The sequence below is a fragment of the Anopheles coluzzii genome, chromosome 3 (genome assembly GCF_943734685.1).
Source record: "Anopheles coluzzii chromosome 3, AcolN3, whole genome shotgun sequence".
NCBI classification, from domain to species: domain Eukaryota; kingdom Metazoa; phylum Arthropoda; class Insecta; order Diptera; family Culicidae; genus Anopheles; species Anopheles coluzzii.
In genome coordinates this window covers 18,502,801-18,530,738 of record NC_064671.1, presented here as the reverse complement: position 1 = coordinate 18,530,738, position 27,938 = coordinate 18,502,801, and the positions used below count along the sequence as shown (strand labels likewise).

General features: G+C 39.3%; 2 protein-coding genes across 16 annotated transcripts in view; one reads left to right on the top strand and one right to left on the bottom strand.

Annotated features, from left to right (window-relative positions):
* The first annotated feature begins 1,513 nt into the window (after nt 1-1,513).
* LOC125907579 (uncharacterized) lies at nt 1,514-9,585 on the top strand. Its single transcript, XM_049610775.1, has 3 exons — nt 1,514-1,622; nt 8,778-9,371; nt 9,517-9,585. Exons 1-3 carry the CDS (start codon nt 1,557-1,559, stop codon nt 9,583-9,585), a joined length of 729 nt encoding a protein of 242 aa, XP_049466732.1. The 5' UTR covers nt 1,514-1,556.
* A 5,549-nt stretch (nt 9,586-15,134) lies between these two features.
* LOC120958427 (filaggrin) overlaps nt 15,135-27,938 on the bottom strand; it is a 102,758-nt gene continuing 89,954 nt past the window's right edge. For 6 of the 15 annotated variants that reach the window (XM_040381226.2, XM_040381241.2, XM_040381243.2 and 3 more), the window contains 3 exons: nt 27,705-27,901; nt 24,113-24,238; nt 15,135-20,999 (listed from right to left, as the gene is read on the bottom strand). In XM_040381226.2, coding sequence (XP_040237160.2) covers nt 19,678-20,999; nt 24,113-24,238; nt 27,705-27,901 — 1,645 coding nt within the window. In that variant the 3' untranslated portion in view covers nt 15,135-19,677. Of the gene's footprint in view, nt 21,000-22,824; nt 23,005-24,102; nt 24,239-27,704; nt 27,902-27,938 lie in introns of those variants that run through there. The other 9 variants (XM_040381227.2, XM_040381228.2, XM_040381236.2 and 6 more) reach the window with 9 other exon arrangements.

The following is a 27,938-nucleotide window of genomic DNA, read 5'->3' as shown; positions in this document are numbered from 1 at the left end:
TAGAATCATATGAAAGTGATGGTACCAGTTCAAATACTAATTATCGTTATCAATATGACACTGATAGTGACAGGGATTCTCTTTGGTCGGATTCCTCGTATAACAGTGACAGTGATAGTATCAGCGAAGAGTCTTCGAAAGATGAATTAGTATTTGACAGATCAATCAATCCTTCGAGGGAAAAAATGAAAACGTTAAAGACAATCATTAATTCAAAAAATATATATAACTGCTCTATGGTTTCCATGTTTAGTGATCAATCCAAAGTGCGCATCGTTTTGGATGACGCTGGGTGTGGTAAAACCACCTTTTTCACATGGCTTGCGTTGGAGTTATCTCGTAACGATCCTTCTTTGTGTGTGATTCGAATGACTTCTTTGAACTATGTTGTTGATTTCAATGAATTGCAAACATCTGACTTTATATCTATGGATGATACAACGCTTATCAGGATCCTATTTCGTCTTTTTCAATTAACTCTATTTACAACAACTGCAAACATTCAATCCGTTAAAAACATTAGAAAGCAGTCCGAACAAATGGAAAATCTTCTAACAGTTTCTAAAGGAAATGTGGTGCTCGATGATGGCAAAGCAAACAAATCGCCCTTGGCAATAGAACAAATGCCTCAGTTGAGATTATTTAAGCAAAAGCTCAACGCTAAACAATTTATTATCCTATTTGATGGGTTTGATGAAATTGCGCCTACTTATAAAGAATTTGTGATGGCGTATTTGGGCAAACTTGCATTGTTTGCTGGAATTAAAGAGTTGTATCTTTCCTCTAGACCATACAATTTCATGGATGATTTAAAGAAAACGTTCCAAAACTGCGCCATTTATAGGATGCAACCGTTTTTAAGGGAAGAGAAAATAAAGTTCATGTACAACTATCTCAGTTGTAACTCAACTGTTTGGAAGGAATGCAACGAGATCGACCGTTATCAGCTATTGTACGTGATGTACATACAAGGTTTTAAATGTATGAAAGAACTAATGCATATACCATTATTTCTTGACATGGTATGTTCGATGCTTCTACCAATACTTGAGGAGAGTGTCGATGTATCTCAACGAACCGTGAAACAAACGATTTTAGACCAACAGAATTTTGATAAATTTTATGTAATAACACATTTTGTAGAACAAAAGCTACGGATATTGAATACCGATAAATGTGGCACAACTGACTCAGCGTCACTTATTCCTGTAAATATACAAAATAATTCAGAAACAAACATACGGCGCAAACAAAGATTAGGGCTACTAGCCATTCTTGTCATATTTGATGAAGAGGAGAGGGAAATTATATTATCACAACAAAATAAACTTAATGCATTTTCATACATTCAGGAAATAACTCAGGAATGTGAAAAAGCTGGAATCGTCCTAGGTGTTCGAGATGGTATTCCTCAGTTTTGTCATAGAATATTTGCGGAGTACTTTGCAGCTTGTTGGCTATTCGATCACAAGAATCGATTCAAGAATGTATCCTTATTCCGGTCGATATCATACTGGACGAACAATTTTCTTTTAATAAGAGACTTTTTCGATAGAATGGTTTTACGGGAAAGTCATGGATGTGAACTACACATGGCTATACTCAATCGATCATCACAACAGGTACGTGATATACTTTCCAATAATCCTACTGCCGTCAATCAGAAAGATGCAGTTGGACGTTTACCATTACACTTGGCTGCTGTGGATAAAGGAGTAAATATCATCGACAAGTTGTTGGAAAAGATGTCTATAGATTTAATCAATGTGAAAGATGAACTGGTCGGTTGGAGTGCCTTAGATTATGCTTTTGCGTATCATCATGAGAGATTCATTAACACTCTTTTAGAGCACCAGGCGACAGTTGATGAGAATGCCTTGTTTGAACAAACCATTGCAAACAATTTGACCAGTTTATTGGATCATGCACATTTATGTGGCAAATGTTTAGAGGCACATGAACATACCAAAATGACCGCGGAAAGCTTTCACCGAAGAGTGGTAAGGTATTTGCTTGACGAAAAACGGCTTGACATATTTGCGCCCCTGGAGGATCTGCAGCATTCATCGGTTGTGAAGTCAATCATTAAACGGAAGTCGTATGGAATGTTCGAACAAATGGTGTTACAATCACGAGCGAAGATTCCAGAACACAAATTCATTGAGCTGTTTCAAGAAGCGTGTTATTATCAAGCATTCGATATTGCAACGATTTTAGTGAGTGAGTTTAAAGTTGCTCTTCCGAAAGAAGTTGCGAATGAAACAATCATTGAGATTATTAAATGTGCCATTAAAAGAACAAATATGAAAGCATTTAAAGAACTCTTTCGACATCTATGCTTGGAACAAAATATTCACACAGTGGGAGACATAGAAGACATGCACTGTGATGCTGAAGTTGATTGTGACGTTCCATCCATGAATGTGAATGAGTATCCCTCTTCCTGCTGTATTCAAAACAACGAAAGGTCACTAATGATTGATAGAGATGACCGTCTAGTTGAAGAGAATGTAATCGAAACTCTTCTTACTTGTGCAGTATCGGTAGGAAACATGAAGGTGGTGAAGTACATTGTTCGAAAAACCAACACAATCATCCGGAACGAGCTTATTCGGAACATTATGCTATTGTTACCGAAATATGGTCATGTTTTTCATAAGAAATCAATGTCTGCATTCAAATATCTTCTGAATCAATCATCCGATCTAAACAGTATCGATGATGAAGGGAGAAATCTTCTTCATTGGACCATTGAAAAAGGATGCTTTTTCATGTTGCCCTGCTTGATTGCCAAAGGATTTGATCCGTCAGTTGCAAATTCAGCAAACGGATGGAATGCATTTCATTTCGCTGCCTTCAATAGGAGGTTTACAACGAATGATTGGAAAACTATGGTATTTAAATATTTTATGGAAACATGTAAAATGAAAGTGTTTGATGTTTTGACAAGAATGTTTGATCCAGACGTGTTTGGATGCCTTGCTGTGACTGTTTTTCCTAATCAACACAGACAATATGAAAATATTCTGAACAAACGACAGGTTTGTTTGATGGCAATGTTTGTTTTGTTTGATAAACCCACGAGAGATAACCTTTTATCACTCGTTGAACTACGGGATGGTGAGCAATGCTTACAGGAGATTGCTCAGGCTTCAGAGCTCACGGGAATAATACAAGGAGTGCGAGATAGTGTTCCTCAATTTTGTCATTTAAGTTTTGTGAAGTATTTTGCAGCTTGTTGGCTGTTCGATCACAAGGATCGATTCAAGAAAGTATCCTTTTTCCGGTCGACATCATACTGGAACGACAATTTTCTTTTAATGCGAGACAATTTTCATTTAATGCGAGACAATTTTGATAGAATGATTTTACGGGAAAGTCATGGATGTGAACTACACATGGCTATACTCAATCGATCATCACAACAGGTACGTGATATACTTTCCAATAATCCTACTGCCGTCAATCAGAAAGATGCAGTTGGACGTTTACCATTACACTTGGCTGCTGTGGATAAAGGAATAGATGTCATCGACGAGTTGTTGGAAAAGATGTCTGCAGATTCAATCAATGTGAAAGATGAACTGTTCGGTTGGAGTGCCTTAGATTACGCTTTTGCCTATCATCATGAGAGCTTCATCAACACTCTTTTAGAGCATCAGGCGACAGTTGATGAGAATACTTTGTTTGAACAAACGATTGCAAACAATTTGAGCAGTTTATTGGATCATGTACATTTCTGTGGCGAAAGTTTAGAGGCACATGAACATACCAAAATGACCGCGGAAAGCTTTCACCGAAGAGTGGTAAGGTATTTGCTTGACGAAAACCGACTTGACATATTTGCGCCCCTGGATGATCTGAAGCACTCATCGGTTGTGAAGTCAATCATTAAACGGAATATGTATGGATTGTTCGAACAAATTGTATTTAAATCACGAAAGAGCATTCCAGAAAACAAATTCATTGAGTTGTTTCAGGAAGCACTTAAGTATCGAGCATTCGATATTGCAACGATTTTAGTGAGTGAGTTTAAAGGTACTCTTAGGAAAGAAGTTGCGAATGAAACAATCATTGAGATTATTCAATGTGTCATTAAAAGAACAAATATGGAAGCATTTAAAGAACTCTTTCGTCATCTATGCTTGGAACAAAATATTCACACAGTGGAAGACAAGGAAGAGATGAACCGTGATGCTGAAGTTGATTGTGACGTTCCATCCATGAACGTGAATGAGTATCCCTCTACCTGCTGTATACAAAACAACCAAAGGTCGCTAATGACTGATAGAGATGGCCGTCTCGTTGAACAGAATGTAATCGAAACTCTTCTTACTTGTGCAGTATCGGTAGGAAACATTGAGGTACTCAAATACATTGTTCGAAAAACCAACGCAATCGTCTGTAACGAGCTTATTCGGAACATTATGCGATTGTTACCGAAAAATGATCATATTTGTCATAAGAAATCGATGTTTGCATTCAAATATCTCCTGGATCAATCATCCGATCTGCACAGTATCGACGATGAAGGGGGAAATCTTCTTCATTGGACCATTGAACATGGATGCTTTTTCATGTTGCCCTGCTTGATTGCCAAAGGATTTGATCCGTCAGTGGCAAATTCAGCAAACGGATGGAATGCATTTCATTTCGCTGCCTTCAATAGGAGGTTTACAACGAATGATTGGAAAACTATGGTATTTAAATATTTTATGGAAACATGTAAAATGAAAGTGTTTGATATTTTTACAACAAAGTTTGATCCAGACGTGTTTGGATGCCTCGCTGTGACTGTTTTTCCTAATCAACACAGACAATATGAAAATATTCTGAACAAACGACAGGTCTGTTTGATGGCAATGTTTGTTTTGTTTGATAAACCCACGAGAGATGACATTTTATCGCTCGATGAACTACGGGAAGGTGAGCAATGCTTACAGGCGATTGCTCAGGCTTCAGAGCTCACGGGAATAATACATAAAAACAAGGGAAAAATTCAATTCTGTCATGGAATATTTGCGGAGTACTTTGCAGCTTGTTGGCTATTCGATCACAAGGATCAATTCAAGAAAGCATCTTTTTTCCGATCGACGTCATATTGGAAGGACGATTTTCTTCAAATGCGATACTATTTCGATAGAATGATTTTACGGGAAAGTCATGGATGTGAACTACACATGGCTATACTCAATCGATCATCACAACAGGTACGGGATATACTTTCCAACAATCTTGCTGCTATCAACGAGAAAGATGCAGTTGGACGTCTACCATTACACTTGGCTTCTGTGGATGAAGGGGTAGAGATAATCGACGGGTTGTTGGAAAAGATGCCTGCAGATTCAATCAATGTGAAAGATGAGCTGTTCGGTTGGACTGCCTTAGATTATGCTTATGCTTATCATCATGAGAGCTTCATCAACACTCTTTTAGAGCATCAGGCGACAGTTGATGAGAATACTTTGTTTGAACAAACGATTGCAAACAATTTGAGCAGTTTATTGGATCATGTACATTTCTGTGGCGAAAGTTTAGAGGCACATGAACAAACCAAAATGACCGCGGAAAGCTTTCAACGAAGAGTGGTAAGATATTTGCTTAATGAAAAACGGCTTGACATATTTGCGCCCCTGGATGATCCACAGCACTCATCGGTTGTGAAGCCAATCATTCACCAGAATTTGTATCGATTATTCGAACCAATTGTATTACAATCTCGAGAGAAGATTCCAGAAGACAAATTCACTGAGTTGTTTCAAGAAGCGTGTTATTATCAATCATTCGATATTGCAATGATCATAGTGAGTGAGTTTAAAGTTGCTCTTCCGAAAGAAGTTGCGAATAAAACAATCATTGAGATTATTCAATGTGTCATTAAAAGAACAAATATGGAAGCATTTATAGAACTCTTTCAACATCTATGCTTGAAACAAAATATTCACACAGTGGAAGACATGGAAGGCATGCACTGTGATGCTGAAGATGATTGTGACGTTCCTTCCATTGGTGAAATAGAGTATCCGTCTACCTGCTGTATACAAAACAACGAAAGGCCACTAATGACTGATAGAGATGGCCGTCTCGTTGAACAGAATGTAATCGAAACTCTTCTTACTTGTGCAGTATCGGTAGGAAACATTGAGGTACTCAAATACATTGTTCGAAAAACCAACACAATCGTCTGTAATGAGCTTATTCGGAACGTTATGCGATTGTTACCGAAATATAAGCATGTTTGTCATAAGAAATCGATGTTTGCATTCAAATATCTCCTGGATCAATCATCGGATTTGCTCGGTATCGACGATGAAGGGAGAAATCTTCTTCATTGGACCACTAAACATGGATGCTTTTTCATGTTGCCATGCTTGATTGCTAAAGGATTTGATCCGTCAGTTGCAAATTCAGCAAACGGATGGAATGCATTTCATTATGCTGCCTTCAATAAAAACTTTGCAACGGATGGTTGGAAAACTAGAGCATTGAATTATTTTCAGAAAACTTGTAAAATGAATTTGTTTGATGTTTTGACAAGAATGTTTGATCCAGACGTGTTTGGTTGCCTCGCTGTGACTGTTTCTCCGAATCAACACAGACAATATAAGAATATTCCGAACAAACGACAGGTCTGTTTGATGGCAATGTTTGTTTTGTTTGATAAACCCACGAGAGATGACATTTTATCGCTCGATGAACTACGGGATGGTGAGCAATGCTTACAGGTGATTGCTCAGGCTTCAGAGCTCACGGGAATAGTACATAAAAACAAGGGAAAAATTCAATTCTGTCATGGAATATTTGCGGAGTACTTTGCAGCTTGTTGGCTATTCGATCACAAGGATCAATTCAAGAAAGCATCTTTTTTCCGATCGACGTCATATTGGAAGGACGATTTTCTTCAAATGCGATACTATTTCGATAGAATGATTTTACGGGAAAGTCATGGATGTGAACTACACATGGCTATACTCAATCGATCATCACAACAGGTACGGGATATACTTTCCAACAATCTTGCTGCTATCAACGAGAAAGATGCAGTTGGACGTCTACCATTACACTTGGCTTCTGTGGATGAAGGGGTAGAGATAATCGACGGGTTGTTGGAAAAGATGCCTGCAGATTCAATCAATGTGAAAGATGAGCTGTTCGGTTGGACTGCCTTAGATTATGCTTATGCTTATCATCATGAGAGCTTCATCAACACTCTTTTAGAGCATCAGGCGACAGTTGATGAGAATACTTTGTTTGAACAAACGATTGCAAACAATTTGAGCAGTTTATTGGATCATGTACATTTCTGTGGCGAAAGTTTAGAGGCACATGAACAAACCAAAATGACCGCGGAAAGCTTTCAACGAAGAGTGGTAAGATATTTGCTTAATGAAAAACGGCTTGACATATTTGCGCCCCTGGATGATCCACAGCACTCATCGGTTGTGAAGCCAATCATTCACCAGAATTTGTATCGATTATTCGAACCAATTGTATTACAATCTCGAGAGAAGATTCCAGAAGACAAATTCACTGAGTTGTTTCAAGAAGCGTGTTATTATCAATCATTCGATATTGCAATGATCATAGTGAGTGAGTTTAAAGTTGCTCTTCCGAAAGAAGTTGCGAATAAAACAATCATTGAGATTATTCAATGTGTCATTAAAAGAACAAATATGGAAGCATTTATAGAACTCTTTCAACATCTATGCTTGAAACAAAATATTCACACAGTGGAAGACATGGAAGGCATGCACTGTGATGCTGAAGATGATTGTGACGTTCCTTCCATTGGTGAAATAGAGTATCCGTCTACCTGCTGTATTCAAAACAACGAAAGGTCACTAATGATTGATAGAGATGACCGTCTCGTTGAAGAGAATGTAATCGAAACTCTTCTTTCTTGTGCAGTATCGGAAGGAAACATCAAGGTACTCAAATACATTGTTCGAAAAACCAACGCAATCGTCTGTAACGAGCTTATTCGGAACATTATGCGATTGTTACCGAAAAATGATCATATTTGTCATAAGAAATCGATGTTTGCATTCAAATATCTCCTGGATCAATCATCTGATCTGCACAGTATCGACGCTGAAGGGAGAAATCTTCTTCATTGGACCATTGAAAAAGGATGCTTTTTCATGTTGCCCTGCTTGATTGCCAAAGGATTTGATCCGTCAGTTGCAAATTCAGCAAACGGATGGAATGCATTTCATTTCGCTGCCTTCAATAGGAGGTTTACAACGAATGATTGGAAAACTATGGTATTTAAATATTTTATGGAAACATGTAAAATGAAAGTGTTTGATATTTTTACAACAAAGTTTGATCCAGACGTGTTTGGATGCCTCGCTGTGACTGTTTTTCCTAATCAACACAGACAATATGAAAATATTCTGAACAAACGACAGGTCTGTTTGATGGCAATGTTTGTTTTGTTTGATAAACCCACGAGAGATAACCTTTTATCACTCGTTGAACTACGGGATGGTGAGCAATGCTTACAGGTGATTGCTCAGGCTTCAGAGCTCACGGGAATAATACAAGGAGTGCGAGATAGTGTTCCTCAATTTTGTCATTTAAGTTTTGTGAAGTATTTTGCAGCTTGTTGGCTGTTCAATCACAAGGATCGATTCAAGAAAGTATCCTTTTTCCGGTCGACATCATATTGGATTGACGATTTTCTTAAAATACGAAACTATTTCGAAATAATGGTTTTATGGGAAAGTCATGGATGTGAACTACACATGGCTATACTCAATCGATCATCACAACAGGTACGGGATATACTTTCCAACAATCTTGCTGCTATCAACGAGAAAGATGCTTTTAGACGTTTACCATTACATTTGGCTGCTGTGAATAAAAGAGTAGATGTCATCGACCAGTTGTTGGAAAAGATGTCTGAAGATTCAATCAATGTGAAAGATGAACTGTTCGGTTGGAGTGCCTTAGATTACGCTTTTGCCTATCATCATGAGAGCTTCATCAACACTCTTTTAGAGCATCAGGCGACAGTTGATGAGAATACTTTGTTTGAACAAACACTTTCGAACAATTTGAGTAGTTTATTGGATCATGCACATTTCTGTGGCGAAAGTTTAGAGGCACATGAACATACCAAAATGACCGCGGAAAGCTTTCACCGAAGAGTGGTAGAGTATTTGCTTAATGCGAAACGACTTGATATATTTGCGCCCTTGGATGATCTGAAGCACTCATCGGTTGTGAAGTCAATCATTAAACGGAATATGTATGGATTGTTCGAACAAATTGTATTTAAATCACGAAAGAGCATTCCAGAAAACAAATTCATTGAGTTGTTTCAGGAAGCACTTAAGTATCGAGCATTCGATATTGCAACGATTTTAGTGAGTGAGTTTAAAGGTACTCTTAGGAAAGAAGTTGCGAATGAAACAATCATTGAGATTATTCAATGTGTCATTAAAAGAACAAATATGGAAGCATTTATAGAAGTCTTTCAACATCTATGCTTGAAACAAAATATTCACACAGTGGAAGACATGGAAGGCATGCACTGTGATGCTGAAGTTGATTGTGACGTTCCTTTCATTGGTGAAATAGAGTATCCGTCTACCTGCTGTATTCAAAACAACGAAAGGTCACTAATGATTGATAGAGATGACCGTCTCGTTGAAGAGAATGTAATCGAAACTCTTCTTTCTTGTGCAGTATCGGAAGGAAACATCAAGGTACTCAAATACATTGTTCGAAAAACCAACGCAATCGTCTGTAACGAGCTTATTCGGAACATTATGCGATTGTTACCGAAAAATGATCATATTTGTCATAAGAAATCGATGTTTGCATTCAAATATCTCCTGGATCAATCATCTGATCTGCACAGTATCGACGCTGAAGGGAGAAATCTTCTTCATTGGACCATTGAAAAAGGATGCTTTTTCATGTTGCCCTGCTTGATTGCAAAAGGATTTGATCCGTCAGTTGCAAATTCGGTAAACGGTTGGAATGCATTTCATTACGCTGCCTTCAATAAGAAGTTTAGAATGGATGATTGGAAAACTATGGCATTTCATTATTTTCAGAATACTTGTAAAATGGAAGAGTTTGATGTTTTGACAAGAATGTTTGATCCAGACGTGTTTGGTTGCCTCGCTGTTACTTTATCTTGGAATCAACACGGACAATATAAGAATATTCTGAACAAACGACAGGTCTGTTTGATGGCAATGTTTGCTTTGTTTGATAAACCACCGAGAGATAACCTTTTAACGCCCGAGGAACTACAGGATGGTGAGCAATGCTTTGAAGACATTGTTAAGGCTTCAGAGCTCACGGGAATAATACAAGGAGTGCGTGGTAGTGATCCTCAGTTTTGCCATATAATATTTAAAGAGTACTTTGCAGCTTGTTGGCTATTCGATCACAAGGATAGATTCAAGAAAGTATCCTTTTTCCGATCGACATCATATTTGATTGACGATTTTCTTTTCACGCGAGACTATTTTGATAGAATGGTTTTACGGGAAAGTCATGAATGTGAACTACACATGGCTATACTCGATCAATCTGAACAACATGTACGTGATATATTTTCCAACAATCCTACTGCCGTCAATCAGAAAGATGCGGTTGGACGTTTACCATTACACTTGGCAGCTGCGTATAAGGAAGTAGATATCATCGACGAGTTGTTGGAAAAGATGTCTGAAGATTCAATTAATGTAAAAGATGAACTGTTCGGTTGGAGTGCCTTAGATTACACCTTTGCTACAGAAAATATTACACTTATCAAGAAATTTATTCAATGTAATGCTACAGTAGACAAGAATATTTTAAGACAACAAATAGCTTTTAACAATTTGAAAATGATGTTACATGTAACAAACCTATATGGAAAGTGCTTACTTGAATGTGCGTCCACCGAGCAAATTGGAAAAGAGCTTCTCAAAGAAGTGGTAGAAAAAATGCTGAAAGAAAGACAGTTTGACATCTTCCTTCCTCTAAATGAATTGGACTCGTTTTCCATCATAGAGTATTGTTTAAAAGAACGCATGCTTGTATTATTTAAGCATCTTGCATCACTCAAACAAATTTCGATTGAAAAAGTGAATAAATTGCGGCGCATTGCTATTGAACAAAAAGCGCACGAAATTGTTGAGTTTCTTTCAACATTCGACACAGCTACACATCAAAACTGACAAGAAAAATGTTTTTACGCTGGGTAAATGTACCAGTATTCGGCAGGTTAGTGCAGCAGTTTCACTAAAACAGCGCGTACACTTACAATGTTTATTATTTTTCTTGAAAGTGACATTATTATGGACGATGAACTATCGTATTATGTTGTGCTATTTTTTATTTGCCGTTTCAAATGCATTTTCTAGCGATATTCATAAAAATGCAAACACTGTTTTTGTTCCTATTTTCGGCAGTTTGGTCCTATTTTCGGCAGGCTGTGCTCCTATTTTCGGCAACGCGAATACGGATCGGAAAATGTTTTAATTAATGCCAATAGGTACACAAAAATGTTTAACACAGTTTTACACTTTCTTTTCCCTAAGATTAGTGTTGAAAAGTGCTTAAATTATTAATTTTATGTTGCCCAATTTGGGCATTTTGCTGGCAACTTTTACAGTCACTTTGATTAATCAAAGTCACAGTTACAATCAAAGTAGGCATTGGAGAAATGAGACTGCCTGACGGCTATAGAGTACGGCTCCGACTGGCTTACAAATTATTATTTTTCTCTCAAGTTATTGGATAATTTGCAGTGAAATTGGTGATATTTGATACAAGAAATGTGGCTTTATGTGTCGACATACGCATTGTAGTGTTCTGCTCAAGTTTTAAATGAATATTTAACGAAATCAAAACTGTGTTTTTGTTTCAAGTTTCGGCAGGAGCCCAAAGCATTGATCTGTCAAAAATCAACATTCATCGTGTACCTATTTTCGGCAGCATTTAAAGTGAATAATTGCTTGTTTTTAGTGATTTTATTAATGTTTATTATTTTTCTTGAAAGTGACATTATTATGGACGATGAACTATCGTATTATGTTGTGCTATTTTTTATTTGCCGTTTCAAATGCATTTTCTAGCGATATTCATAAAAATGCAAACACTGTTTTTGTTCCTATTTTCGGCAGTTTGGTCCTATTTTCGGCAGGCTGTGCTCCTATTTTCGGCAACGCGAATACGGATCGGAAAATGTTTTAATTAATGCCAATAGGTACACAAAAATGTTTAACACAGTTTTACACTTTCTTTTCCCTAAGATTAGTGTTGAAAAGTGCTTAAATTATTAATTTTATGTTGCCCAATTTGGGCATTTTGCTGGCAACTTTTACAGTCACTTTGATTAATCAAAGTCACAGTTACAATCAAAGTAGGCATTGGAGAAATGAGACTGCCTGACGGCTATAGAGTACGGCTCCGACTGGCTTACAAATTATTATTTTTCTCTCAAGTTATTGGATAATTTGCAGTGAAATTGGTGATATTTGATACAAGAAATGTGGCTTTATGTGTCGACATACGCATTGTAGTGTTCTGCTCAAGTTTTAAATGAATATTCAACGAAATCAAAACTGTGTTTTTGTTTCAAGTTTCGGCAGGAGCCCAAAGCATTGATCTGTCAAAAATCAACATTCATCGTGTACCTATTTTCGGCAGCATTTAAAGTGAATAATTACTCGTTTTTAGTGATTTTAATATTCCAAGCGGGCTAGTATAAATCTGCAACCATAGAATCTTTCATAAAAACCACATTTTCATTGTTAAGTGCTCTGGTTCTCTTAATAATGAAACCTGCCAAACTATTGGCTGACAGCAAATCTGCCGAAATATGTTGAACTCTGCACATTTTGTTTGATATTTTGAAAAATATGCAAGGAAATTTTGTGAAACTTCGTGTATGAATAACAAATGAGCATATCTTTATGTAAAAAATATGTATTGAGAAAATTTTCAACGTGTTTTTGCGTTATTACACGTTTTTAGTTACCCTTCCGAAAACAGGTACACTGTCGAATACTGGTACAGTTACCCCAGTTGTTTTCGATGCACATCCAATTGAAAAAGAAAGGAAATGAAATATTTAGCCTAACGTATAACGTAAAAGGAATGGATTTGACCGTAAAAACAGTAAAATATTGAGCACAAATTCAGTCAAACTGATCAATACAAAGAGGAAATATATGTTGTCCTATCTGTTTTGTTATGGATTTTTTTTATAATACTTAAACATCCCTACTCTAGATGCTATCTTAACGCGATTATGCTACATCGGAAGGATAAAGCAAGGCGTAGAAATTAATAGTTAAAACAAATTTAACAAAAACATTTCCAACTGAATCATAGTGGTAATTGTGAGATGTTTATCGAAGAGTATATCTATGATGAAAAGTCGATATCTGTTTTTAAATATCTCTTGGGTTATAATGGTAGATATAATGGTGGTATAATATAATGGTATATATGGTGTCCTTCTTGATTGCGAAAAAAATTAAAACAATTGAATGAGTTCATTGGTTTTTTTTACAAACCGTCCCGAAGCCTTCCGAATCATATTTTATTGTAATTTGAAGTTTTTTTTTCCTCTCTCAACTAGTATGTTGGCATGTTCGATTCTACATTGGTGGAATTTTCTATTCTTGTTTATGGCTTGAAATTTCTGGCCTTAAAATAAAGAATAGTTGTAGTTTACAGAGACTGCTCGCTCAACTCATGTTTTACCTTTTAAATTTTTTTGTTATGTTCATTTTTACATAATTTCATAGTAACAGATCAACATTGTTTTCTAGTTAGGCGAGTTGTGTACATTACAGATTTCATCATCTTTACTTTTACATTCGAAAAAGGTATTTAAGAATCCTACGACTAGCATTAGCATGTAATCGTTACACAGGGAGTTATAGAGACCAGACGGTAAGAGAGATCACAAATGGCATTTAAACAACATAGCATAAATACGTACTTTAAGATGAATAAGACTCAAACTCTTAAGCAACTTGATTCAAACGCAAACTATCAACGAATAGAATATTTTACGAAAATTAAACAAATCATTCATTCATTTTTGTACTTTGACGTTTGTGCTATTACCTATGAAATACAATTGAAATTTTTGAGTCTAATATTTTGGTATGCGCTAAATTAGGTGTAGGATAAGTTAAGTTAATAAATTTTATTTAAAAGATTATTACTGTTGCATTTTAATTAATGTTGTAATTTATGAAGAAAGAAATGAAGTAAGCTTGGAATGAGGGATCAAAAATCTTGTAAATAAACTCAAAACAAGATGCTCTGAATACTTTATTTTGGTATTGAACACGTACAAATTCCGTAAGTATAACGACGATGATAGTTTATCCATGCCTATAAATGCCAAAAGCCTATTTAAAATTATGTCTACACAATGTGATGAAAAGGTAATCGAATGGTGGAAGGGCAGAACCTTCTGAAGGACCGAGAGTTCCAAATCCTCACGCACCACCGACTTCAAACTGGCAGACTATTCCATAGAACATCATAATCTATCAAACATCATTCAGCAGACGTACTTTTCTGAAAAGTTGAACTTGCTATCAAAGGTCACCATGAAAGGAATCTCATAGATTGTTGGAATCTCATAGGTTCTTAGACAAGGTGACGCTCTTCTGTCTGCTTTTCAATATCGTCTTGAAAGGTGTCATGCAAAATGCGGGATTAAACAACAACATCCGTGGCACGATATTCTACCGCTTTGTCAAATAACCGACAAGACGAGCAATGAAATGGATTGACGATCAATGCAACGGCTGAACTGCCCAACAGAAATAATCCACAACATAATCTCATAAATGTGATAGCACAACACTCCACAACACAGTTTATGGTGTGTGTGATGGTGGCAAGCATCAGGAACAATTGCAGGTTCTGTTGGTGTCATTTAAGTTTTATAATTATATTCATTTCTTATTTTCTGGCTACAGATCTTCTAAAAATTAGCTGAGATGCAATTAAAGAGCACACATTTCACGCTGTGTCACAGCCTTACAGCTTTGACGACTTAGAAACAGAATATTACAATTAGATTGTTACTTACCACCAAATAATAAACTCTAGTATTTTGAAAATCTCAGAAATACCTTCACAAAGAAACACACAAATTACAGGGCTTTCAACAACAGTATTATATTTTGTCCGTTTGCTTATTCATTAAGTAATAATCATAATAGTAAAATACAATATATCCAAATACATGTACGCGCTATTCCATTGGTTGTTGTTTTTGGGCTCATTGGCTTACTTTCCCTTTTCTGCTTTCTTGTGTTTTGAACGATTATTCGCCTGGAACACTTTAGCTTAAGAGTTTTGTTATTTATTATTATTAGTTCAGCATTCTTGTTTCAATTTCGTTCCAACAAAATAAACATTTAGATAATAGTTTTTCGATCAACTGAGCTGTGTGTGAAATTATTATTTGAATTTAACCCTATCAACAAAATGAAAAAGATAAAACAAACAATAAAAAAAAACATATGCCCCCGTTCGAAATGCTTTTGAGTTGTTACATAACCCTTTCCAACATTCTCTAGTTCAATTGATTTTAACACACTGCATAATGCGCAATTACCTCTGGTAAGTGTTCTCTTTCGTTTACATCTATCATTTATTTAATATTGGCTTGTTAATGGTGATAGAGTGCACAGTTTCACGCACACATTCACACGAAATCAAACCACATTATCTTTTTACATGAAAAAAAGGTGACAAAAGTTAAGGGTCGGCCGCAGATTCAACGAGAAAGCGAAGCGAATGATGGCGGTTGCATTTTGTTTCTGTGTCAAAGAGCATTCATCTTGGCGTTGCTTAGTTTGCTTCGTTTAATACGTGTAAGCATCAGAGTGCTCTTAATCTTAGTTTGGCTTGGACTTGAATGGAACGCTGAAGCAGAAGCGAGATTTGTTGGTTCGTGTTGTTGTTCCTGCTTTATGCTCTTAAGTTTTATGTTAGTGAGATAGTCACACGAGGCTCATTCGCTTGTTTTTTTCTTGTTAAGGGTTTAAAGACACAGGGTTTCTAGTTTTAAAGGGTTTAAATAGATGAGAAAGCTACACAATGGTGCTTTTAGGTCAGGAAGGGGAATAAAGAGTATTCAGTTTTGTTCTGTGAGTTGAATGATTTGTTTCAAAAGCTTGTTTGTAATTTTTTCATCTCTTTTTTGATATTATTGTCCAGCGTGTGTGATTTGATTTGTTATTCCGTTGGTTCGATCTTCAACTTATAATATTTGTTTTGATAGCTTTAATATTTTTAAAATGCTTTCTAGAGGAAAAGATTTTGAACTCTGTTCTTAATACGACTAATGTCAAATGGAATATAGGAGTCCAAAGTTTTTTTTCTTCTTCTGGTAAGGAACAATGCGCTTCTCATGTCATTACTATTAAATTGCCTCGTCTGAATGGTTCCCTCACATCATCATAGAATCCTTTCTTTTCAGTGAAAACGTCCATTTGGGGTGATGTTGCGAAGGCGTACAAGGCGTATTTGGTGTGTCTCCTTGTCGAACCCTATTGACACTACCTTCCTCGCCGACTGACGCTGGCTGCTGCACTGTTCCCATCCATACCATTGCTGCACGTCGAAAGCACGCCGGTCACGTTGTGTTGTTGGTTGCTTGTAGTGTAGTTACCACTTTACCGACTGAGCGACTGAACCGCGAGACGCCATGCCATGACTCGGTGCGGCAGTTGTCCACCCCGTACACCACCACGCAGGTGCAATGAAATTCATTACAACATTATACACAGTAAATACTTGGCTGATTGGAGAGAGTAAGCTTTACGAAGAGGTTTCCCTCTCGAGAGGATATTGGGGACTCTGTATGAAAGAGGAACTTACTTAGGTCGCCGTGCGGGAAGTGTTGTTGGAATAGCAAGTGATCGCGTTTAGGGAAGTGTGTTTATGTTTGTTTTGAATGCGAGAGAATAATGAAGGGTTGTGCAAAACCGGGAACGGTGGGCAGAGAAAACAAAACCAAACCAAACGCATCCTTAAACGACGCTACTCTATACATGCGAGTGTTCCGATGTACGAGCTTGATCGTGCGCCTTACAATGTCGTCAGTAGCGCTTAAATCAATAGACGAGATTAATATCAAACATGAAACATCAAACTAAAGACGTCTTGCAAGAGACTTCAAACAGGAGCCGATTCTTACGCACTGGAGAGAGGTCTAAAGAGAAAAGTGTGCGCAGTGTGAGTAAATGGGAGGATTGTCTGAAATCAATGTATAAATTTAGATTCGTGTCAAATAGGATCGTTCCAGTAATTTTGTAGCATATTGTTTCAGTTTATTATACAATCATCTAGATCTTTGGTGTTTGCTTCTTTAATCCTCTTGAAACAAGGAAGTCAGTTAGAGGCTGATTATCTCGTCTTTGGATGTATTCAAGGTGTGTAGATATCTTTAGTCGTTAGATGTCTCAGAACGACTTATCTTGGATACAGTATTTCCCCGAGTTACACGAATAATGCGTTCCGGAGACGTATCTCAGATTTTCGCGTATATCAAATATATCGTTTGTCAGCCAAAATATTGTTGACAAATGGTTATTTTTTATTGCATGTAGTGCTTTCAAGCCCTAAATTACACATATAATACAAATTTGATACAAATCCTTTCAAAGATTAGGGGTGATTCCGTGGTATAGTCAGCAACTCTAACGACTCAATAACATGCCCGTCGTGGAGTAATAGGCTCAAGCCAACAATGGACCATGGCATGTCGTCGTAGGACGTTACGCTAAATAGAAATGAAGATAGAAGATTAGATTTATTTCTATGGTTTTAGCGATTTCAAACATTCAACAATAGTTAAAATTATATTGCATTTGACCATAGTTGGCGAAAATTGTATTGATTTGACTTATGAACTGTCAAAATTAAAAAATTGCGTAACTCAAATTCACGTAACTTGAATGTCGCGTAACTCGGGGAAAGACTGTATTTCAATATCTAAAGTTAACATTGAAAGAGTTTTTATGAGAAAGAACCTCGAACTTAATACAACGACTCTTGCTGTCCTTTTAATGTATTACGTTTTGCAGGGGCATTTTCAAGCTTCTGTCGTTTTAAACAAGGTTCTGAGGCGTGAACAATGACATAGCTCTTAAGTATCTTGCCTAATTGCCACGCTGTAATGTAGATATCAAGAATAAAAAAGAGTAAAGTGAGACTATGTATTTTAGAGACTTTTAAACCTTGATTTCTTCGTTGCACGTAGATTTCAGAATGTTGGAAAAAAGGACTCCAACGCCTTACGACTATGGATTCTGTGAATAAGCAGATGAGGAGAAGTTTGAGATATTAACAAACAGCAAAGGAAAGTCACTAGTATAACAAAAGCTTATCCAGCAATGCTGAAACGTTAAAACGTGCCAGAGTTTCACGCTCTTTTGGGAGGTTCTTAAACGAAACTGACAGAGATAGCTTAGCTGTCCATGTATTCCAAAAACGAGTCAACTAACATACAGAACCGCTCTCATCTATTGAAGAAGTATAAATGAATTAAAATTGAATATATTGATTACTCCATTGAAAAAAAAATCAATTTTGAATAAATTGGTTCGCTATTGCTCGCTCAAAGAATACCAAAGATGGTGGACAATGCCACTCTGGCTACTCTTTACACTCTTTGCTTCCAACTTCCATTCACCTAATCATACTAGAACACACGTAGATGAACATTTTGGAAATTGATCCCAATACTGATTTGTTTTCACTCTCCACATCTGTCCAATTTACACTATTTTTGTGTACTTTTTACTATTATTTAATCAAATTTCTATTATCCCTTAGCATTTTTTAGTAACTAGGGTAGTAAGTAATGCTCATAAAGGGCTCCAATAGAGACATAACAAACGACAAGAGACAAGTACGATTAGAAAGAAAAAAAAAACAGCAAAGCTAAAACAGACTTGGCAGATTAGATGGCTCACTTAAGCGGAAGAAGAAAATGGGAATTATTGTTTTAGATTTAGTTGGAGTTTTTGTTGGAGTTAAGTACAATTAGTGTACTAAAGTAGTTCTTTGAGGGCAATATTCATTTAAGCTACAGAAGTTCATGTCAATATCCTAATGCTCCTGCTACAGGTATAAAAGTCGTACGTGGTGTGTTATTATTTGGCGTTTAGTAAAGAGAGGAAGATTACCATGTACTAATACTATTCACTTTTGGTATTTTGTTCTACTATCTAAAGGGGCGCATTGGGGATTTATTCTAGCTGTTTGACGCAGCGAGAGCTTACTCATCTAGCATCATTTGCATACTCTACCGTTGTGTAAACAAAGCCCAACAAACATAATACGCACTAACCATAGCATATTGCAATCCTGGAAGTGTTCGTTATAAACCAAACGCCTCCTATTGCTTTCCCACGAACGAGGAGCACTGTAGAGGACTAAACTGGATATTGGACATACTCCTCTCGGACATACTAAGGATATGTATGTGTGTCTGCGTTTCTCTATGTGTACAGAAACGTATACTAGGAGATGTACTAAAAAGTGTACTAAAATTGAATATTCAACCATGCGTGCGCCCTCGGCAGCACTCTTACCTGTATGTGTTAATGGGTAACGAAATAAAAACACTTTACTCACATATTCTTCCCCACCCTGGAGAGAACATTCCCACACCCTCCTGCATTAAAGCTTGCTGGTAAGATCGTCCCCCAGATCCGCCCCGACGTCCACCGTCACGACCCGATCGTCCCCGTTTTCCGACACCGGAAACTGGACCCGCTCCGTGTCGCCGTAGTTCGGCATGACGATGCACACGAACGACCGCCCGGTAGCGGTGTCCCGGGGGTGCAGCGTCACCGGCAGGAAGCGATCGGTGCTGCCCTCCACAAAGGTGGCCAGCCGCTGGTACACCTCCGGGTAGTGTTTGCGCAGATTGACGCCCCGCTGGCGCAGGACCGTCTGCACGTTCTGCGACACCTGCTCCCGGGCCCGCTGCGTCGTCTTGGACAGGATGTTGAACGACAGCACGAGCACATCGCCGACCGTATCGGGGCGCGGGCCCGGCCGCTCCCCAGCCCCCGGTCCGCTCGCGATCTCGCTCACGACCGTGCGGCACAGCTTCAGCTTCGCGCACCGCGACACCAGCTGCCGCTCCCACTTGACCGGGGCCGTCGCGCTGCCGGGCGCCTCCGACACCACGCAGATCGCGACGTAGAGCAGCATCTTCGAGTCGGGCTTGTACTCGGTGCTGAGCTTCAGCAGCTCCGAGTACAGCTCCGGTCCCATCTCGGCCGGCAGCAGGTCCGGCCAGCGCACGTACGACACCTCGCCCAGGCACTGGAAGCCCTGCTTGATGAACGAGTCGGCCCGCTCCGGGCTGCGGAACAGTATTCTAACAACACCTCGCCCCTGCGACAAGTAGCCCCGGCGCGCGAGCACGCTCAGGTGGCGGAGCGTGTCCGCGTCGTCCTTGCACGTGGACAGCACCAGCCGGCACAGGGCGGACACCCGCGAGTGCAGGCAGGCCTTCCGGTGCCGCTCCCAGTGCGCCCGGCGGCACTCGCGCGAGCAGTACAGATGGGAACAGTTGTGGCAGCTCTTGAAGGTTTTGCGGGCCTCGGCGAGGGTGGCGGTGGCGTCGCACCGCGGGTACCGGCACTTGAGGTAGTGCCCGTGGCCGGCCGCCTCCGCCGAGTCGAGCGACACGCGCCGGGCGATCCGTGCGTCCAGTCCGGCCCCGAGCAGATCGCCCTTGGACGCTGGTTGTTGCTGCCCTTGCTGTTGGTGATGGTGGTTGTGCCGGCCGCTCTGGTTGGTACTGCCGCTCGTTGTCGTCGTGGTGGTGGCGGTGCTGCTGATCGCCATCGAGCCACCGCTATCGTTGCGCTTGCGCGTGCCCGCCGCATCACCTTCGCTTCGGCGGCGCGTCTGCATCGGTTCGATCTGCAGCGTGTGGTTACTGCTGTTGGGCGCTGTTGGCGTGAGACAGGCATTAGCTACACTTGCTGCTCCAATGGGGGTGTAGTTGTGGGGTGTAATGGGGTTGTTTTGGTCGGTGACCGTTCCCCCAAATCCGGCCCGCGTCCAACACACGTCCAACAACATTCAAACATCCATTACATAACATCAATGCAATTGATGGTAGAATAGGAGAGGAAAAGGACAGGATAAAGAGGGTTTTTGTTTGGGGTGTGAGTATCCAGCAACAAATCGCAAGCATACAGCACGCACATGAACGGCACAAGGATTGGTAGGAAGGATCAGTTGGGAAGGAACGATGGAAGGTGATTGAATAACGGAGCACATCGGTCGAATAGCGTCGGAAAAAGAGCATGAGAAAGGAGAAAGAAAGCAGAGAGCGTACGTCAAAGCGACATGTCCAGCAAAACAACTTTTTATGTAGGCAAAAAATGTACACATATTAATCGATTTGTTGGAAGGTTTGAAATGTTGATGTAAGATGACAAGTGGCAATACATTGATTTTGAAGCAAAAGTCTCAAAACTTCGATTGAATGTACACCAGTGGCAGTCTGTTCAATGCAAAATTATTCTTAAATTATAAAGCACATGTTATAAGCTTGCAATTATTTATTAAAGAAAATAAAAGACAAATAGAGAAAGAGAAGCAATTGACACAGATTGAGAGATTTATTCATACATGCACATTGCATACTTTTAGGCGCAATCGTTTTGTGTAATCGTATAAAACACTTTTATCACTTCACTGAATATTGTTGATACTCTTTTTCAAATCGCTTGGGCATTATTAAGCTCAAATATATATTACAAAAACCTCAGCAAAACATGAAAATGATGAATTGCGTTACCGCGTTCAGAAAAAGCTTAACAACTGCCCAAAGTACAGGGGGAAAAAACTACTTTCCGCCTGGCAGTATGCAATATTTTTGCATTTTGCAGTGAGCGATAAAAATGAAAAAAATGTTCGTTATTTTAAAACTCTTTTTCGTTGCATTATGCGAGATAGTCTATTAAATGCGCAATCTTTTCACCACAAACAAGCAAATTAGCAATTATTATTGTTGCTTTAATTTCCTTTTGCTTACAATATCTTGCACTTCATGCACACATATCATCTTACATCAGTGGGAGCACTCAAAAGGAAATCTTATTTAAATATTGTGCTAAACAAAAACTTTACCTGAAACTAAGCTAAGCATTCGATTCTACACGTAACTTAATAGAAAAATACAACAATTTCGAGCAAGCAACAAACACGCTACACTACACAACAATCAAACAGCTACAGTAAAAACCAAAATAAGAACAACACAATACAAGAAAATAGTTTTAAAATGGGTCCACAGTTTGAAAGACGTTTTTCGAATCAATTTCAACAAACAAACAAAATAAATAAAAATAAACCTTAAGCAACAAAAATTTCCCAGTAAAAACCAGCTCAAGCCGAGTGATTGTGTCAGCCGATTTTTTTGACGTAAGAGCTTGCTTGTAGTGTGTGTAAATGTAATGGGCAACGAAAAAGACCGAGCGAAAACACTTACAATAAAAAGGCAGCAACACATCGGAACACAAAACCAAAGAACCAAACAAAACGCAAACAAACGCACTAAGTTGGGCCGGGGGCATTGATCGAAAGGATTCAGTTCGACACAGTATATAGACAGGAGGATCGTTCACTTCAGCTTCGGTTCGACAGCCGTACGGTCACAATGAGATCTCACACAACGGTTTTGGACATAGCAAAAAAAAAAAAGGCATTTGAGCGTGTGTATGGATGTGTGTTATTACAGATTTGATGCTGCTGGTACGGCCTTGACGCGGTTGGCGGGCGTTCACACGATACGTACTGTTGATGGTTCAGAAGAGACTCTGAGATTCACAGACAGGCGCTGGCTGGCACGTTTGGTGGTTTCGTGGAACAGGACGGCACGACACTGAACGGCAGTGGCAATGGCCATCGATTCCGCCTAGTGCATGCCGCCATCTCGGTAGCCGCGTGTGCTACGGTCATCTTTTCTTCTGCCAACTGCTGCAGGGTCGGAGTCGTCCAGTTTTGGGAGTGGGGATGAAAACGAAAAGGAAAGAAAGGAGGCATACGAGAACACAACAACGCAACAAACACATGTGTGAATGAAGAAAAAGAAGAAAAAAAGAACGAAAAATTAGGTTAGAGTACGAAACGAATCATCTCTAGACGCTATAACATTCATCTGTCTATCTTGTCGACTAAAGTATCGAGTGTTTTCGGAGAAAACGGTAACCTAACGTTATACTGAACGTATATTGGACTCGAAATTAGTTTAATTAGATGTTTTCTTTTTTAGTTTAAAAGGGGCAGCTCAGTCCGAAAGATCCTTCATGCAGGTTAGAGTACGGTTCATTCCTTTACATTATGCACACAAGCAAGGCAAGCAGGACGTTATATGTTACAAAATTCGAGGTAAGAAAAGAAATAATCAAACCACAATAATCAAACGGCACAAATCGAACTCAAACGTACTTCTGATTGAATTAGCGCTTCGTGGTAGATTAGTGGCAGATGCCTGTTATTCAACATTCAACACAAACACAAAGAAACACAGAAGAAAAACAAACGGTAGAATAGCCTAAAAACCCCCAAAGAAAGAACAACAACCACAAGAACACGTTTGCTCTAGCGACAGGAAAGTAACGCATAACAAAACACAACACTCTAGCGTAATGTAACGTAACGTAACCATTGAAAGAATAACAAGAGACAGGGAGACTGAGCTGAGAGCGACACTGAGAAGCTACAGAGTGCGGTAAAAAGGCTATTAGGAAGCCTGATCCCAATCTAAGCTCAGCAGAGTAACGGAGCAGCCAACAGAAGCCAACAGGAAGAGTAAGAAATAGTACGAAAATAACAAGAAAACACTGATCGAGCGCAACATCTAGGACACACATCTAAAAGTACACACTGGCGGCTTCTTCTAGCACAACACTAAGCGCACTTAGTGACGTGTTCGAGAGAGACAGAGAGAGAAAGAGAGATAACTTGTGTGTTTCACAGTGACTGTGTGCGTGTGTTTGGTGCGTCACAACGGATCATCACCGGCTATTGGTTCCGGACTCGTTTTTGTTTGCTTTGTATTGGAGTAGAACTTACAGGTTCATACCTGAGGACCTGTGTGAATCGGCTGGCAAGCCGAGCAACGAGGCGAGCACATCCTCGAGGGTGGCCGATCCGGGCGACTGATGCTCGGCCGGTAGCGAGAACGTTGGCACCGCCGCTCCGGCTCCCCCTGCACACCCGGCGTTTTGTGTTAGTAGTTGCGTGTGTTAGTACCGGACGGGGGTGGTTTAGCATGACAATCCATTAACACGTGCAGGTGGCAACAATGCATCACCACCATAATCCCATCCCCAGAAAGAAAACGAGGAAAAAAAACACCATCATGATCATCATCACCAACCCAGAAACCAGCGATACACACACACACACATACACGCACGTGGAGCGAAAAAGAGAGAGAGAGAGAAAAAAGAGAAGAAAGAGAGAGAGAGAGAGAAAAGAAAAAAAGACACGTTGGAAAAACATTTTTCTCACAAGCTGAACAATTTACACATTCGTTTTTCTTCGCCTCGCTATCGTTGAAATCTCCAAATGCAAAAGGACTTCCTGCGTATGAATGTATGTCACCCAATACACAGTACGGACTACCTTAAAGGATTGCCGGTAATGGCCGGCTGTCTTGGGAATAAAAGTTGGTTGAAAAACTTAAACTCAACATTTTGGATGAAGCGCATCAATTTTTGCAATGATAGCAAAATAGTCATAAAATTCATTTAAAAAAAAATGAAACTAAGATAAATGGCATGATCGAGGCGCAATGTGGAAACATAATTGCCGACGAAACATTAAAAAAGGTTTGAGGCAATATCCCGAACCGATCGAATAACAGCAGCAAAAACAATTTTGCAAACATACACAAAAACTATCAAAGAAAAGGTATTAAGTAACAATCCAGGTAAAACAAGAATATAAAAAGTTATGAGAAAGTGTAACCATCTTTCTGGAACTGGAACAATCGATAAGGAAGCACCGATTAACAAAATAAATAACAGAAAGTGCTAAAACTATTTACAAACTCAGACATAAGAAGAAAAAAGTGAAACAATGATGACAAAAAGAGTGAACAAATATAGACGAAAACCAAAACAGAAAACAAAACATTCTCTATATGTATCGTGGGGATATATTGCAGCAGAAAAGTGTTGGTATTTTTTTTTATTATTTGTAAACGATAATAATACTTATACAAATTAGGCAAAAGTTAAATAATAATATAATAATAGTAATAGTAATAATTAGATTATGGATACGAGTTATACAATTAAAACTTATACACTAACAAAAAGCTTAGACAGAGGGCTCCGCAAGCGCGAGCGCGAGAGAGAGAGAGATAGATAGAGAGGCCGCAGCCAACCGCAGCTGCTCCCTTTTCTCCCTTTCTCCCTACGCTTCTTCTGTTGGTTTATATGTAAAGGAGCATATATCGTTGCTTTTACTGTCGTCGTTGTATCATCTAGTGCGCTAACGCTAACAAGAAAGTATCCATCCTCTACAGTTACACAGTGTGCCGTGTTTAATCGTGCTCGCAAGATTCGCCAAAGGTTGGGTACTATCGTAAAATCTATTCCTTTCTACTACCAACATTCCATCAATCGAATCGTTTCGTAAGGCATGTGCCGGTTTCAATATTACTGCTTGCCGGGTGGGATTGATCGGGATCGCTATTTACGCAGGTGACATGGTTTCACAAATACAGATAAATGATGAACGTGTGTGTGTTTTTTTTTGCAAAAGATTGAAAGCTCCATTTTATATTAATAAGACCGTTGCTTTGTGTAAACTAAACCGAGTCGCGGGGTAAAATAAAAGTCTAACCAAAATCAAATCAAGCTACTTTTCATTTGCTTCTCGCTTATTGCACAGTACGATCAGCTGTTTTTTTGCAATCCTATCACTTTCTTCCAAATAAACAATCTTCAAACCATTGCCAAAGCACTATCGCGAGTATCGAAACCAAATGTATTCCTTTCTATCCAACATCCACTCTGCACTCTGTCTCTGTACTCCACCTCCTTCTGTCGCTCGCTCCAGTTTTGTGTTCCCTCGTATTATCCAAAACTCGGTTCGGTGTTGCCTAAAACGCCGCAAATCAAAACACTCCTTAATTTAACGCACGTTTTATATAAGAGGAGGTGATCGGTGGCGCTTCGCGTGCCCTGCTTCCCTTGCGTTTTGGGGGTTTGCCGACGATCGTCTGCGACGGTTTTTCGTCTTACGAGCGATCATACGCACGTACAGGTTTTTGTTTTCGTTTTGTATCACACTTTTCTTTTTTTTGAAATTTTTTGGAGTTGAACGCGTTTGCACCACACGTTTGATTTTGACTAACTATTAAAACGATTGTCATGATTGATTGTTCTACTCTTGTTCTGTTTTCCGATCGCTCTTTCGCTCCATCTATCTGTTTCGCTCCTGCATATAGCACAGCAGAACCCGCACACTAGAATTTTGTGAACCATCGAAACATCGACTATTGCTTTCGCAAGCTCTAGCGTTCGTTAGCTCGTGCTGCTCGTTTATCGGATCGAGTAAGGGTGTCGTGTTGTTGCAATGTCCTAACCACTAATTACTAAAATTCGCAAGCTTTTAGTTTCCTTCGCTCTACATTCGATTTCGTTTGTTTCTTTTGTCAGCCAAACGGACAAAATGCATTTCCCGTACTTTCCACTGTCCTTGCACTGCTACTGCACTGTTCGGAAGCTTTTCAATTTTCTCTTTTTTCTGCTTCTTCTAAACAGTCATTGCAATAGCAACGCTGCAAAGCTACGACCTAATACCGTGCTACGTATTGTACTGTGCTGCTGTTCCCTTCAGAATTCCTTCTCTCTGCCATACTGTGTCCCGACAACTGGATCGTTGCAATTTGGAAACGCGAGTAAATGTTAAAATTGCTTACAAAAGAAGGGGAGAAAACTGTACACAAAAAAATTCGAACTGAATTGGAACTCGAACACTAATAAATCGATCGAAATTATACGCGCTCGTGTGTATCCGTTGGAGCCTCAGGTTGCAGAGGACTTTAAAAAACTAAAGCATCAATTTGCGGGTTTTTTTTTCTTATCGTACAGAAAAGGGGGAGCAAATTACAAAAATAAACAGAACATAGAACCAAATATGGTCCTACAGCTCCGGTTGGAAAAGAGTAAACTACAAGTACCAAACAAATCAAATAAGAAAACGCAACATTTACGTTTCTCTCCGGCTACAGAGAGTAGAAGAGAGAGAGAGAGAGCCCTTGTCTCTACAAGATGCACCTTCTTTTTTTTTTGCTACACACTTCTCCCTCAGAGAATAGGGCGCTAGGGAACGGAACGTCACAATAATAATAATTATAATTATAATTGGCAAACAACTACTGGTAGTAAAAGTACAGTGTGTTGGCCGACGATGATAATGCTCGGTAATGAAGTATGGTGACAATTACACAATGATGCACAAACGAAAAGAAATAATTGTGCCGTAAAAAGAAAATCGAACCAACAGCGAAAACCGTGTCAAAACGCAACGTAAACGCAACTCGCTCGCGGCGTGGCGCATACGGTTTTAGGGAAGAGGGAGCAATAATAAAACAAACGAAAACAAGCACAACGTGTGGGGGATTGTGTGGCTGTGTGTCTAGATCAGGGTCGACTCACCGACGCCATTCATCCGGCCAGCATTAAACCGATAATGGTCACCGGCCGTATGCGGTTGCTGCTGCTGCTGTTGATGCTGGTGCTGCTGCTGCTGCTGCTGCTGGTGGCCGGATCCAAGAACGGAACTGTTCTCGATCAGTGGCGTCTGGGGGGAATCGAGGGGCCGGGTACCAACAAACGAACTTTCTAGCCAACATCTAAAAACGCAGGCAAACGGCAGGAAGTTAGTAGTGC

Coding starts and splice junctions, on each gene's coding strand:
- LOC125907579 (XM_049610775.1), top strand. CDS start 1,557: ATGGTTTTACGGGAAAGTCATGGATGTGAACTACACATGGCTATACTC. Junction 1,623..8,777: donor TCAATCGATCATCACAACAG/GTACGTGATATA, acceptor TCATCACAACAG/GTACGGGATATACTTTCCAA. Junction 9,372..9,516: donor TCGATATTGCAACGATTTTA/GTGAGTGAGTTT, acceptor ATATTCACACAG/TGGAAGACATGGAAGGCATG.